A 13,608-nucleotide genomic window follows, 5' to 3' on the forward strand; every position below is an offset into this window, starting at 1 on the left:
CTGATGACACTGATAATTGTTTCGTCTTTATCTGGTTATGTTTGGATGTGCATGTGCGTTCTTCTAGTGATCAGAACAATGGGTCGGCATCTCAAGGTGACGGTTATATAGTTTAGCATTGAACATGCGGCTGGTCAATGCTTTACATGAAATGTCAATTGCATCATCTTTGTTAGAGAATGGCCGCCGTTATTGAGGGGTTTAGCATCTTAGTTGTCTCATTTTTTGTCTTACGAGCAGAACTTTTTTACATACCCGGAGTAGATATCTCAAGTGCACATGACAATCTGATAAAAAGGCGCAACTGCGTATTAAATTATCTATCAGAATTCGCAACAGATGACACGAGACCTAGTACGAATGTAACATATCTTGACGATCAATCTTAATTAGAGAAAAAAAAAAGAGAGATTTCTTGAGGGTAGAAGACAAGATGATAACAAGAAAAGTGAATTCATAGAAGGGGAAGAGAAATGGAGCTCAAGGCTGGCTGCTCGGCAGTTTGCTAAGAATCGAATGTTCCGGCTTGTGGTCACATTCAAAATCAAGATGAACAAAAGCTCGCTCTACTTCTGGAAGTTCCTCAATCTTTATCTGCAGTGACTCGCCAATTGCATGTGCTTCTTTCAGTGGCAAGTTTTCAGGAAGTTCGATGTCAACCTGTCATTACAAACACGTTATAACGATATATAGTGATCAGTATACTCGTGCTTTTGGAGTCAAACAACTGTCTTTTTTTCCTCTGTTAGAAAAGAAGTAGAAAAAAGTGAAGGCCTTAAAAGCATTTCTAGTGCACACGCCAAAAATACTTCACAGAATTCTTAAGCATTACTATCTTTATGTCAATGACTTAACCGAAAATGAACAGGCAGCAAAAGATATTATTCAGAGACAAGTATTCTGAAAACATGTTATCCTTTGTATGTTTGTGTGTTATCGCAAGTACCTGAAAAAATGAAGATAATGCAAAGCCCGTAAATAGATTATAGATTACCAACACATCTTTTAACATACTCTGGTAATTAAATATTAAGGCCCAAGACACTAGCGATGGTGAAGATATGAACATCCTTAACTTAAGACAGGTAATCTCAACAAATGCTAAATTCGTGAAAGTCTTACAAGCTCAAGAAAAGGTTAATCAGATTGCTTGAGAACTGCCTCCTTTGTATTCAACTATATTAAAGAGAAGAAACTAGTAACTGGACTAATAGATGAAATAAAACCATAGCGCTGTGGTACAGAGAAAAAACTAGAAACTGACCTCGACGAAATAAAGTACTCCAAAAGTGTAAGCTCGAACTGTGTCAACACGCTTAATCTGAGAATCATGCCTTATGACAAGGTATGTTAATTTCTGTAGCATTTCCGGAGGAGCTGACTGACCAACGAGTGATACTGCCTCATGCACAAACGGAAGAACAAGAACTTGATCAATAAAAAATGTACAGTTTAATAAACTAATTGATGTAAGCGTAGATCTAAAGTTTTTTTAAGTTTCAAATGAAACAGTCTATGACCTTTCTGTCAAAAAAAAAACAATAAATAAATAGATAAAATAAACTAACTGTAATAGAGGAGAAAGTTAAGGTACAAATTAGGTCCATAGATGTGGAAAATGGTGCTAATAAACTTCCATCTAAACTAGGAAATTTATAACTAAAAAGCTATTAATATTGTTCTTTTTTACTTTTGTGACATTCAACCTTCGTAAGTCTTTGCGATAAAAAAACACTGGTGTGTGTGTGTGTGTGTGTGTGTGTGAGAGAGAGAGAGAGAGAGAGAGAGAGAGAGAGAGAGAGAGAGAGAGATGGGTGGAAAGTTCAATATACATTTTGATATGCCGTGGTGCTTGACATTTTTATTTAAACTTGTTTATTAATTCCTTTCCTTGCCTAGTAATCAAATTCCTATTTAAAATAAGTTATTCTGATTAAGAAATTATTGATCAAAACTATTTGCAATGAATTCTGCAGACTTTCTTGGAAGTCAATGATAGCTTTAAAAGAATAGCTGAAAGCCTGGGGCAGTTGAAATAAGATATACCAAGCTGGAGGAAATATTTAATCTAAGTCCATGGTCAACTGAATTAGATTGAAATCAAGAAAGCTCATGAGGAAATAAAAGACAATAACCTGCATTTTCCCAGACAGTTCCAGACCAGTTTAAAATTGTATAAAGTGCAAGAACGATGGCTCCAGCTGGGTCAATCCACCAGTAAAATTTATCACCAAGAATCGCAGCAGCTAGGCCTAAAACATTTGTCACGACATCGAAGTAATGATCCTGGACAATATCAAAAAGGAAGGAATGACAACTTCATTTTCAAAATATCCATCTGACCTTCAAGCTAAGAGCATCAGAAGAATTACCTTAGCATAGGCACGAACAATCTTATTGCCGGAGGTTCTGCAATAAAGCCAGAGAGCCAGTTTTACTACCGTTGCGAATAACATTATTGAGTACAGCCACATCAGTTGTGTTAAGGTCATCCTGCTAGGGGCTTCATCCTCTATCAACCGTTCAAGGGCTTGAACCAGAACTTGGAATCCTGTTAGATTCAGAAATCATCTCAATTTAATTCAAATTTTAAGGTTTACTTTTTATCCCTAGACAGTAATGAGTTTATTTATATTAGTTTCAACTTTCAAGTTCTCTTCTGTCTAAGAAATGCATCTATTCATAAGATAATTTCCACAATTTAGATGGCAAATAGATCAAAGCAACACAATATTTTAGAAGATGTAATCTGCCACTACAATTGGTAGCAATATTCTCTTTTTCAACATAGCAACCGAACAACAAATTAATCAACAGTCTCTATCAACATAAATGAATGCTAGAATTATAAGGGCTAGAAATTTTCCAGCTAAACTACCAGATGGAGAAGAAAGAGGTACCTAAAGTAGCCATAACAGCAGCAAATACAATTATCCCTACTGGCTGCACACGCAACTTGCCAATGGGATACTTGTAGACATTAATATTCTTCATTGAAAGATGCGTAAACCAAAGAATGCCACCGGCCATAAGATCCAACAAGGAGTCAAGTGTTGAGGCAGCAATAGCAATGGATCCACTTCTTATAGTGGCATAGATCTGTGAGTTGGAATACCCACCAAATTAAATTGAACAAGATCACATAACTATCTTAATCAATAAGGTAGGAGCACAAGAATAAGTTACCTTCAAGGCCAATAGAGCAATGTTAGCATAGTTTGATATCCTCATGGCAAATTCACTCTGTCTTTGCTCTTCAAGATCTTGGGCTTCATCAATTTCATTTGATAAATTTAATGAGTCAACTTCCTCAAAGGATCTCAGGGTAGCAAACTGTTTCTCATAGTATTCTTTCTCTCCTGGAAAAGATATCACTTATGAGAAGATAAATATCAATTCAACAAAATCTTGTGTTGGTCATACAGAAGTTCACCATAACAATTAAGATAAAGAACAATGAAGAACTACCCTAGAAAAGGATGGCAATGTGAGAGATTATGTTGCGATAAACAAGGAGGAAAAGAAGAAGTCAGAATAATGCAAAATTGAAGCTAATATTTGCAAATTTTACTCTACCATCTCAAAGATATAGACTGCAGAGATAGTACCATTGAACCAACTTTTAGCCCCGAGATGATGAAAAAGTTCGAATCATTCGATACCTCTACTACTCAACCAGAACAGACTCAAACGAATTGATCCGAATATTAAACAAAACTATTAATAATGCAAAAATATCATCCATAAACAAGATAAAATATGAGATCAACATCAAGAATAGCATCCCCTTCATCATCCAACAGATCAATCTAAAATCAATCACAAAAACGAATAAAAACCCAAAATAATCACAACAAATCAATCCTAGACCCGGAAAAGCGTGCATCTCGATGCGCAAGATACCTTCCATCAAGCCTTTGGTCCGGGATACGTCGATTAGGAAGGGCTTCTCCGGGTCAATCCCATCCATCACCTTCCCCGGCAACCTCGACAAAAACTCCCCCCGCATTGACCCCACCGAGTACCTCCGCCGCGGAACCGCCTGACGATCGTCGCCGGCACCTCTCCTTCCCTCAAGAAGCGGCTCCCTCGTCTCTAACCCTCCGCCCTCTTCCATCTCTCTCTCTCTAAAAAAAGTAAGAGCTAATCCTAAGAAGACGAATAGAGAGCTCCAAATGGGAGGTATCAGGGATGGATGGATGGATGGATATCACAACTCGCAAGACTTCTACGCCTTCCTCTGCTTGGCGTCCTCTTCTCTTCCCTATTGTTATAGTCACGCCTTTTTTTTTTCCTTCGTCCGTTATACTACATTACAGAATATGGTTGGTGGGTTCATTAGACGTGGGAATAATAAAATAAAGGGTGGGATTAGCACTAGCGGTTGGATCCTCGGGATTCGGGTCTGACCTGACCACCCGATAATAGAATCGAATTAAGCTTTGCCGCCTCGGCTTCCAACAAGAGGCGGCAATTGTGCGGAGCCAACCCGATAAGCTTCCTTAATTGGGTTCGGATCCAAAATGACAGATCCGATTTGGATACTGCCCGAGTCACACTATCGATTTCCTTTTGGAGCCGAACTCATAATTGCTATTAGTTAGTTTACGTACAATACTGGGGCCATTGGTTCTTGTCTCAATAAATGTGTGTAATTACCCGCATGGCATAATAGTCCTCGCAAAATTATTGAGAACAAGAAGAACATGTGATTCCTTCAAGGTGAGGACAATATATCTTTTAAAGTGGATATCACTTCACAGTTTGGACTATATATATATATTGGATTTGAGAGAGTATAATTGCATTAGTGTCGTACTCAATGAAAGGACAACAGGATTTGAGAGAGAAGATGTTTGGCAAGAGACTTAGCATAATAATGCAACAACTAGGAAGCTCAAAGAATTCGATTAAAGCAGCTAAAATATTCAAATGCTAGTGATTGAGAAGGGGACTAGACTAATCAGGACGCCATGTATCAAGAATTTCATATTCGCAAATTTTGCTATCAATAATTGAGGACTGAAACTTTCACCTAAAGAATTATTATTTAAAACTTTTATAAATTTTGCAAAAGAAAAGGCTTTTTTGGAGGCACTTAAGTGTCTTAGATAGCTTAATTTACTAGCTCAAATAATTCTCATATAATATTTATAACCTGAAATAATGATACTTTATTATATGTCTCACACTCGGTGGCTATATAATAAATAACATCACGAATGGAAAAGTATAAATCCAAGAATAGAGATCAACTATAGTAATAAAGGCATGCACATGGGCCTTAAGTCGGCCTACGATTATATTGCAATTATACATAACTTTGTGAATATTTGAAATAGAGGAGAAATAAGAATGACCGTGGAAAAGAAAAAAAAGAAGAGATGGAAGGAGGGTTCTCATAAAAAAGAGCCGAGAAAAATAAGAAAACCTAACAAGAGCAAAACGAAGGCAGTAAAACTGTCCTTTGATAATTGGGAGTAATTTTCGAACAAAACATGCCATTCATACCTATTCTCTGAGCAATTTGACCTGTTCTTGGTACTAAGTATCTTGAACAATCTCTCTTACAAAAGTCTATTGCCGTTGTCCTTCTGATGAATCTCGCAGATTAATATCATAGCTTTATCTTTCAAGTAAACGTGCACAGCAAAATTACTCCAATGGTTACAGAACAGTACTTCAAAATCTTTATAGAAGGCAGTGAGAATATCTAAATGCATCCTACTTTTCCAATCAATTCTGGTTATGCAAAATATTACCATTTTGATTTGCAAATACATCCTAAAAGAGGATTTATGAAAAAAATATATTAAAATTCAACGCAAACGTCGCCTGAGAGATTCGAACTCTCGCGGGGAAACCCCATGTACTTAGCAGGCACACGCCTTAACCACTCGGCCAAAGCGACGTTGTAGGATTGTATTTGACTAAAGAAAAATTAATAGTTCTACTTCAAATTCTATTAAACCCAATCACTAGCTGAGAGCTCGGAGGTCATGTTACAATTCGAAGAAGGCGAGAACGAGGAATTCCATCGTACTCCTACCTCCATCCAATTACCCCTCATGTCGTCACCGTCAGCGTCAGCGTCACCGGTCGGTCCCAACCCGGATGACCATGGCCGCCGCATGACCTTCTGGTGCAACGACTGCCAGGCGGCGGTCGCCCTCCCTCAGTCCTCCCCTCCGCCGCACCACTGTCCCGCCTGCCTCGGCTCCTCCCTAGAATCCCTCGACGGCGATCCCCCTTCCCTACCCGACGACGACTCCTTCCTCGGCTCCGCATCCGAATCCGAACTCGATTACGAATCCGAAACAGATAACGACGACGACGTCCCCGAATATTCCGAAGCTCCCGACGCCGCCGACCCCTCCCTAGCCCCCGCTCCCGAATCAGCCATCGACGCCCTCCCCATCGTCGCTGTCTCCGACCCCTCGCAGCTCTGCGCCGTCTGCGCCGACGTCTTCGAGGCCACCGCCGACGCGCGGCGGCTCCCTTGCGGGCACGTGTACCACTACGACTGCGTGGTGCCGTGGCTGCTCCGCCGCAACTCCTGCCCGCTCTGCCGCGCGCCGCTGCCTGAGGAGGGCGGCGACGACGAGGACCGGCGTGCCACTTTGGAGTTGCTCCGGGAGGTGGCAAGAAGAAGGATCGTGATCTACCTCTCGCAATCGCAGCACCGTCCTCCTCCTCCGCCTCTGCCTCCGCCGCCGGAGACTGGGGATGGTAGTCGAGTAGTACCTGGTGGAGGAGCCGATGATCGGCGGAGGTAGTGGAGAAAGGTTAATAGATTTGGAAAGAAAAGGAGGAGTTTTGGGAAATTCTCTTCTTTGATTGGTCGAATCATATGAGGTATGGCATAAGAATCCTAGAATTGGTTATGTCCTTTTTGATTTTATCTTTAGAGGTTTAGATTATGAGAGTAGGGAAATGAGAAGAAAGGAAATGTGAGATTTTTATAAGCTACTTGTTTTCAGCTATTGAAGCTGATATAATTCCAGAGTCCCTCGAATCATAGATTTAGAATAGCAGCAAATTAAGCTATTCTAGGTGTGTAGCTAACTCGTGTTATTCTTCATTAGAAACTCAGAAAGAGTATTCCGAACCATACCTTGAGCAGTAGAACTCTATTTTCTAGTAATTCTGAGAATTGACAGTAATAACAGATAACACTTTTTATGTCATCAAAGTTTGATTACGTTTGACCTTTTGGAGTTTAAATATGTAGGGAGGATGTGTCGTGTAGCTATTAGTGGTGATGACATGCTAGATGTTCGTATGTTAAGGAGATAATAAAGATTCTGCACGTTATGGATTGTTTCTGCTTGTATCTTTCATAAAGAGAATATCTCAATTGGAATGTATTTGATTACTCACATAACTTTAGTAAATGGATAAGTTTACTTACAGTAATACTTGTGTATTGTAATTACTGTTAGTTAATTTAGTGTGTTTACATTTTGATAAGAAATGGTCATATGAACAAGCTAATGATTGTCAATTTGTTCTCTTATGACAAATTGACCAGTGATAACTGTAGAGTTTCAGTAAAGTTTTCTTTTCGTTTCTTTTTGCACTAGAAGACTTCTGAATTTCACGTTTTCTTCACATGCTTTCTCTGTGCCGGCAAATTTCAGAGAACACATTATTAACAACTTCAGAGCCCTTTTAAAATGTTTTTCGCATGCTTGTTCACAGATATTGGATCTCTTTCTCATATAATCTTTTGCAGCTTTTTTTTTTCAAATGTTTTTATATATACTCAACTTCTATCACCTGTATGCTTTCAAGAATTCTAATGTCTGATGAGGCTATTTACATTTATCTGTAACTTAGTCTTCTTTCCTGTATGCCAGAATTTTATGGCTAAAAGTATTTTGAAAGGTTGATTGCTGATCGTGTGAATCTAAAAATCCAACATCATAATAGTGTTATTAATTTTCAAGACCACAATTGTTTCATTATTATAAGAAGGTTAATTAAAGTCCACGAATCATAAACCATAATGTGGTGTCAAGTCAGTTAAAAAGGCCTTTGCAAAATGTTCCTGGCTTCAAACTCAAGTTGCATAGTTCTTTGTCATTAGGAACATATATTAGCTCTTCATGTGTTACATAGTTGATTTTGTTATCTTCCAGTCATCATATGTCTATTAACTTTTAGGAATTTATATCTTGAGATGCATCTGTAGCTGAGAAATGCTACCTTTCAGATCTAAGCACCTTTTGGATGTTAAGTTTCCTGTTACAACACTTGCATTGCTGTCCTCTTCTTCTAACTCATACCTCTTATTGAATATTTTGTTCTTTAGTCTGAGAAATTGTTACAATATTTCATTGTCGTCGTTGCAGCTGCTATGCGATTCACTGATCAATCATTACCTGTTCTTTTTTTAGTTCCAGTCACATTTTTATTCTATAGCTGCTATGTGATTCCACCATTCTTTCAGACACTCTTTGCTCTTTTAATCTTGCTACTGATAAACTCTATCTTGTCTGCCTACAGATTTTGCTCTTGTTCAGAGAGAAGAAAGCCATTCCCCTTTTGCTATGGAGGATCAAGTTCATAGCGTAATTCAAAATAATACATAGAGGATATATGTGGTTGTTAACTTGTATCTAAACTGATAATCTTGTTGAGTTAGTCCTGCATCTTAATTTTGGTCTGTCCATTTAGAATGAGTACTACATGGGTGTTCTTCTGTTTGTGACCCCTGTATGCAATCTACTGATCTTGTTGTTGTCTAGTTTACTCTGGGATAAAGAGCCTACTAGTGTTGCATTCCCAGTATTTAATACACGTCCTATCATTTCAAAAGAAGAACCGAACCAACTAGATCGCACGACAGACTTGGCCGAGTTCCAGCAGGAATATCTCGGAAAAGAGACCTCCTTTCCTCAATATTCCTCAAAATCAATATATATTATCCCACCATTCTCTCTTTCCAAAAATTTATCTCTTCATTCCAGAGCTATGCTGCCCGAGTGGGAGCTTGATGAGCTTCCTGCAGTGAAACACTACCAGCCGCTAGCTCCAACGAATGGAATGTATAAACTTGATGACCAATGCCTGCGAAAAGGCCAGCAGGGATCTTCGAGAGGGCCTTATTATCCCGCAGCATCAAGGACGATAGATTTGGACGAGAAGAAACATCAGGTACTACTATTCGTTTATGAGTAAAGTGAGATCTTCTTTGCTTCTACCATCCACTCAATTGTTCATCTTTCTTCCGTAGTCTGTAGCTATCCACAGGTCATCATGCATCTTAATTAACACAGCGATCTCCTATTTCGTTAGTCTCCAACAGTGCCCCTTGTCGTTAGCGTCTTCGAACCCATCGATTACTACCTGCCTAACTTATCATAGCTTGATTATATGGAGAGCAGAGCAGGCAACATTTCATTGTCGCCTGGAATTTCTGGAAGCTGAGAGCTCTTGAGCAACGCTACTACGTGGGAATCTCCATAGAGGACAGAGCCACCTTGTTGTTGTTGTTAGAGTAAAACTTTTTGCGCGACGGACAAGGTGGCAGTGGTGCTATCTCTCCTTCCCAATAGAACAGTCTTTGAGGGGCCACCTGCCTGTTGATATTAAAATTTGTATATTAGAGTTCAATTTTATGTATATATATAGTAAATGGTCTTACTTCACAAAGAAGGGAGCCTAATGAGCAATTAAAATATGTAATATTATACCAAGTCCTTAATTATTACATTGATAAAGTTGTCGCGATCCAATGGCTACATTTTTAGCCTTCTTTCACTGTATATATTTGAAAATAGAATGAGAAGGCAATAAAGCGGGGGAGGTTCTTTTCCTAGCAAATATTTTAATACCCCTTTAAAATTTATTATCTTAATCTAATGACTATAATAATCGGTTTTTATGTATCGATTTAAAAATCACATTACTTAGAAAAATTGAATTACACAATCTTTTTTTTTGTTAAGTTTTCCCTCTCTGAAATATAATTATAACAATATAATTATATTTTAATTATATGAGATATTATTTAATACTAAACAATTAAATTTGATTTTTAGAGATTGACTTCAATTTAAATATGATTCTTTATCTCTATCTGTTATTAAATTTAATTTAAATTAATCTTAAACTAATAAAAGATATATGTAAATAATAAAAAATTATCAAGGAGATAAAATTTAGTTAAACTTTTATTAATACTCTTATTTTAATATATATACATTTACTCTTAGTTAAGGATATATATATATATATATATGTTTTATTTGATAAATTATTAAGATAATATAATTATTAAAAAAATAATGTGCAAGATTATATATTTAAAAAATAATAATTACTTGTGAATCGGTAATATTTTAAAAAAAAATTCATGCCTATTTTATCTTTAAATATTTTAACCGTTAAATTTTTATAAAACTGATCAATAAATAATTAATTTACAGTAGTACCGTACGAAGAAGCACTCTTTTTTCTTTCTAAAAGTCATCGCCATTGAACGGGGAAGGTGAGAGGTGAGGTGGGCCGCCACAAGAAAATTAATATCTCAAGACTAGCCTCGGAGAGGACTTAAAATTTGACAACGTGATAGTACTCAAAGGTGGCTTAGATGTGGCATGACTTCTAAACAGAGCTTTTGTGGCTCCCGAAACAGTACCAAACAGAGCTTTTGTGTTCTAGCTCAAACACTCGAGTTCTAAGAAACAGAACAACCACTCACAAATACAACTCTTCCAACTTCTTATTCAAATACTATATAAGACTCGATCACTTAACTATCTACATCGAAGCATCAAGACCCATGTCCCCTCCTGCTTTGGAATCTAAGTTCACACTCGAGTTCGTGTTCACCTGCCTGCAGTTAATCCTTATCTCCCCGCCTCCTGGCAAAGGGATATTCCCCATGTTGATCATAGACTGCACGAAGCTCTCAAAAAAGGCAGTTTGGTTGCTCGCGAAATTATTCACGAACGGCACTGTGTCCGCTCCGCTCGTCGACAGCAACTCCTGGTCGGATTGGAGAAGCCCTTCGAGGGTGAGAAGGTTTGAGTAGTACTTGTTGTCGAAGGTGTCCGGAGTCGTGAGGTCAAGGTTGTTCAACACGCTGCTGTTGCCTCCCTGAGGGCAGCTCTGGTTCAAGACGGCGAGGTAGGTGGTGTTCAGGGTTGGGTCGGGGCTCGTGGTGTTGTTGAAGTTGGCCAGCCGTCTGCTGAAGAACTTACATTGAGCTCGACCGAAGGTGTGGGCTCCTACATGCAAGCAATTAATGGAATACGTGAGATTTATATATATATAAAAAAATTTAGTAGAGGGATGTATATATAGTGTTGTGGTGGTTTATATGTTGGTTGACCTGAGAGAGTGACGAGATCGGTGTCGTTGAGGCCCACGGCGGCGAATTTGGCGCTGAGGTTGGCTATGGTTTCGAAGGGGCTCGGGAGGTTGCCGGCGGCGGTTATGTTCGCGACGAGGCCGTCCTTCCTACCGAGTAGCACACTCCAGGAAGGTCCGCCTGCCTGTGTACGTAACCGCAAATTAATGCATGATGAGACTTTACATGGAGGATTAAAAAAATATATCCTCTCTTTTGTTCTCTCGAAATACAGTTTTAGCTTTCATCACGAGTCAATAGTCATCCATGCGCGTTTCAATCCCGCGTGGAATAAGACGTGAATGGATCCACATCCACACATAAAGTCTTCGTAGTGATTAAATTGAATTGAATTTTATAATACAGATGAAGTGAAGATCGTCCTCGCGGTCTAACATAGGACTAGTCAAAGTTCTTTTGATCACAAGGAAAGATGGAGAACAGGAAACCAATTAACGACGTACGAGAAAAATAAATAAATAGGCTGCAGGTTCTGGAAGTCAAAAAGAAGAAACAAAACCAAAGAAAAAGAACAATGGAGCTGTTGAAATGGTCTAAAAATTAAGCAAAGATATTAGAATAGTGTAGTAGTTGCGAGATATTGAAAGGTGCGTGGCACCTAGCTCTTTTTATGTCCGAAAGCCGACAAAGTGTAAAGCTACATGGAGCCCTCCTTATAAGTTGACTACCTCATAACTATCACTTTCCTATGCCATGAGTGCCCATATTTTACCTTACCTTCTTGTGTCTTTAGAACTGTAAAGGCACAAAGATATTATCACGTGGTGAGCACGTTGCAAGTAATTGAAAATGAAAAAGGCAAAGTGATAGAGATCTAGTGGCATACAAAGTGTAAACTACAACCTAGACTCTTAGACTAAAATCAAGGTACTGTAAGCGGATGTGGGAATTATTTACCGTTGTACATGTTGCGTGTTTCTGGGGAATCCAAATCCTAGGTTTTGGCTACGTTTGCTTCTTCCTTCTTTATGTAGAACTACTACTATTAATTCCACTCACGTCTGACACTCAACGGCCAGGAAAAAAAAAAGAGGAAAAAGGATCGATTGTACTCAAACCTACTAGCATTTTAGTTTTAAACTTACTACTAGATCTTGACGACTTACCAAGTTAACAGAAGCTTCAGCAGCGAGAGCAAGGATATCAGCACAAGAGACTGTCTGTGGGCAAGCACTCTCCACAGAAGACTTGATGCTATCAATCACATCAAATCCCCGAACCGAGTTATTATTCGGAACTGCATCCTTCTCAGTCTGAAAGCTGGTACTGTTGTCCAGCAAAATAGACCCATCACAACCCTGAACAGTAACACGAGTTAATATACATATATCTATATCAAATCTCTTACACAACATTGAGTTCTAAGTTTCTTTTTAATTAGAGAGAAGTAATTTGAAGGGTTACATTGACGAAGCAATCATGGAAGAAGAGTCGAGTTAGGCTCGCTAAGATGCGACTGTCGTTGCTCTGCGCTTGCTGCACGCCGCTGCTCACGATACTTGACACATTAGGGCATGTGCTGTTGTAGAAGGAAGGGCTCAGCTGAGCTTGGGATCCATGGCAAAGGTAAACAAACAAGAGAGCTAAGGCTAGTAGAAGAGAAGCAGTACTACAAGCCATTCTAGATCTCTTCTCTTTGTCTACTCCTATAATATGGAGCAATTGTGTCTATATAAAGGCAAAGGATACGAACCTACCTAGTTATAACGATTAAGGCTTGACATAGGAACGCAGATTGAGGAAGAAAGCTTCTCCTGATTGGTTTTTTTTTCTTAGGTTTGAATGATCTTTACAAAGAAATGGAACTAAAGGTCTACAATGCCTTGCAAGCAAGGTATAAAGACAGCTGGACAGGGATCATATGCAGACACTGGTTGTAGGAATTCATTTACTAAAACAAGGTACGTGGCATCACTCGAATTGAAGTTGCAATGCAAGTCGTACCAATTTTTACATGCACCTTCACGTGTAGAGAATTGTATTCCGGGGGCAGTTGGGCAATCTTTACATTTATTAATTAATTCATTTATGACCACTTATTTTTTAAAAAGTAATGATAATTCATTTAGGACCACTGAGGCCTGAGGTCTTGCTCGCCTTTAATGCCTCATCCAACATCCCCCGTGTCTTTTTATGTGGGTGTGGATTAAACTATTCTTCAGCGCATGTGGATGGATATAATATGAGTCTTAGATCTTCGAGCCATATGTCATGATCTCGTTGTGTTT

The 13,608-nt window shown here is 38.7% G+C and overlaps 3 protein-coding genes and 1 non-coding gene across 4 annotated transcripts; 1 reads left to right on the plus strand and 3 right to left on the minus strand.

The window, feature by feature from the left end:
* Nucleotides 1–288: 288 nt before the first annotated feature.
* Nucleotides 289–4,243, minus strand: LOC140787810 (metal tolerance protein 4-like). Its single transcript, XM_073136916.1, has 7 exons — nt 3,904–4,243; nt 3,187–3,359; nt 2,901–3,099; nt 2,373–2,551; nt 2,136–2,286; nt 1,265–1,398; nt 289–660 (listed from the first exon to the last, which is right to left on the minus strand). The coding sequence occupies exons 1-7, from the start codon at nt 4,115–4,117 to the stop codon at nt 481–483; spliced, it is 1,230 nt and encodes a 409-aa protein (XP_072993017.1). The 5' UTR covers nt 4,118–4,243; the 3' UTR covers nt 289–480.
* Nucleotides 4,244–5,829: 1,586 nt separating this feature from the next.
* Nucleotides 5,830–5,911, minus strand: TRNAS-GCU (transfer RNA serine (anticodon GCU)). The gene has a single exon. It is a non-coding gene; the product is annotated as a tRNA-Ser (tRNA).
* An 87-nt stretch (nt 5,912–5,998) lies between these two features.
* LOC140785570 (uncharacterized) lies at nt 5,999–8,749 on the plus strand. The gene is made up of 2 exons (XM_073133466.1): nt 5,999–6,855; nt 8,509–8,749. The coding sequence occupies exon 1, from the start codon at nt 6,000–6,002 to the stop codon at nt 6,774–6,776; it is 777 nt and encodes a 258-aa protein (XP_072989567.1). The 5' UTR covers nt 5,999; the 3' UTR covers nt 6,777–6,855; nt 8,509–8,749.
* A 1,827-nt stretch (nt 8,750–10,576) lies between these two features.
* Nucleotides 10,577–13,187, minus strand: LOC140787811 (peroxidase 15-like). The gene is made up of 4 exons (XM_073136917.1): nt 12,785–13,187; nt 12,487–12,678; nt 11,342–11,504; nt 10,577–11,237 (listed from the first exon to the last, which is right to left on the minus strand). Exons 1-4 carry the CDS (start codon nt 12,998–13,000, stop codon nt 10,768–10,770), a joined length of 1,041 nt encoding a protein of 346 aa, XP_072993018.1. The 5' UTR covers nt 13,001–13,187; the 3' UTR covers nt 10,577–10,767.
* Between the last annotated feature and the right edge of the window lie 421 nt (nt 13,188–13,608).

Source organism: Typha latifolia, chromosome 4, assembly GCF_019914945.1.
Source record: "Typha latifolia isolate L0001 chromosome 4, TyphaL0001v2, whole genome shotgun sequence".
In the NCBI taxonomy this organism is placed as follows: domain Eukaryota; kingdom Viridiplantae; phylum Streptophyta; class Magnoliopsida; order Poales; family Typhaceae; genus Typha; species Typha latifolia.

Bases quoted from the DNA above. Each gene is read 5' to 3' on its own strand.
- LOC140787811 (XM_073136917.1), bottom strand. From the start codon at position 13,000: ATGGCTTGTAGTACTGCTTCTCTTCTACTAGCCTTAGCTCTCTTGTTT. The intron at 12,679-12,784 runs GTAACCCTTCAA...GTTACTGTTCAG, and splicing joins TCCATGATTGCTTCGTCAAT to GGTTGTGATGGGTCTATTTT. The intron at 11,505-12,486 runs GTAAGTCGTCAA...TTACGTACACAG, and splicing joins CTGAAGCTTCTGTTAACTTG to GCAGGCGGACCTTCCTGGAG.
- LOC140787810 (XM_073136916.1), bottom strand. From the start codon at position 4,117: ATGGAAGAGGGCGGAGGGTTAGAGACGAGGGAGCCGCTTCTTGAGGGA. The intron at 3,100-3,186 runs GTAACTTATTCT...TCCAACTCACAG, and splicing joins TTGCTCTATTGGCCTTGAAG to ATCTATGCCACTATAAGAAG. The intron at 661-1,264 runs GTCAGTTTCTAG...TTGTAATGACAG, and splicing joins GAGTACTTTATTTCGTCGAG to GTTGACATCGAACTTCCTGA.
- LOC140785570 (XM_073133466.1), top strand. From the start codon at position 6,000: ATGTTACAATTCGAAGAAGGCGAGAACGAGGAATTCCATCGTACTCCT.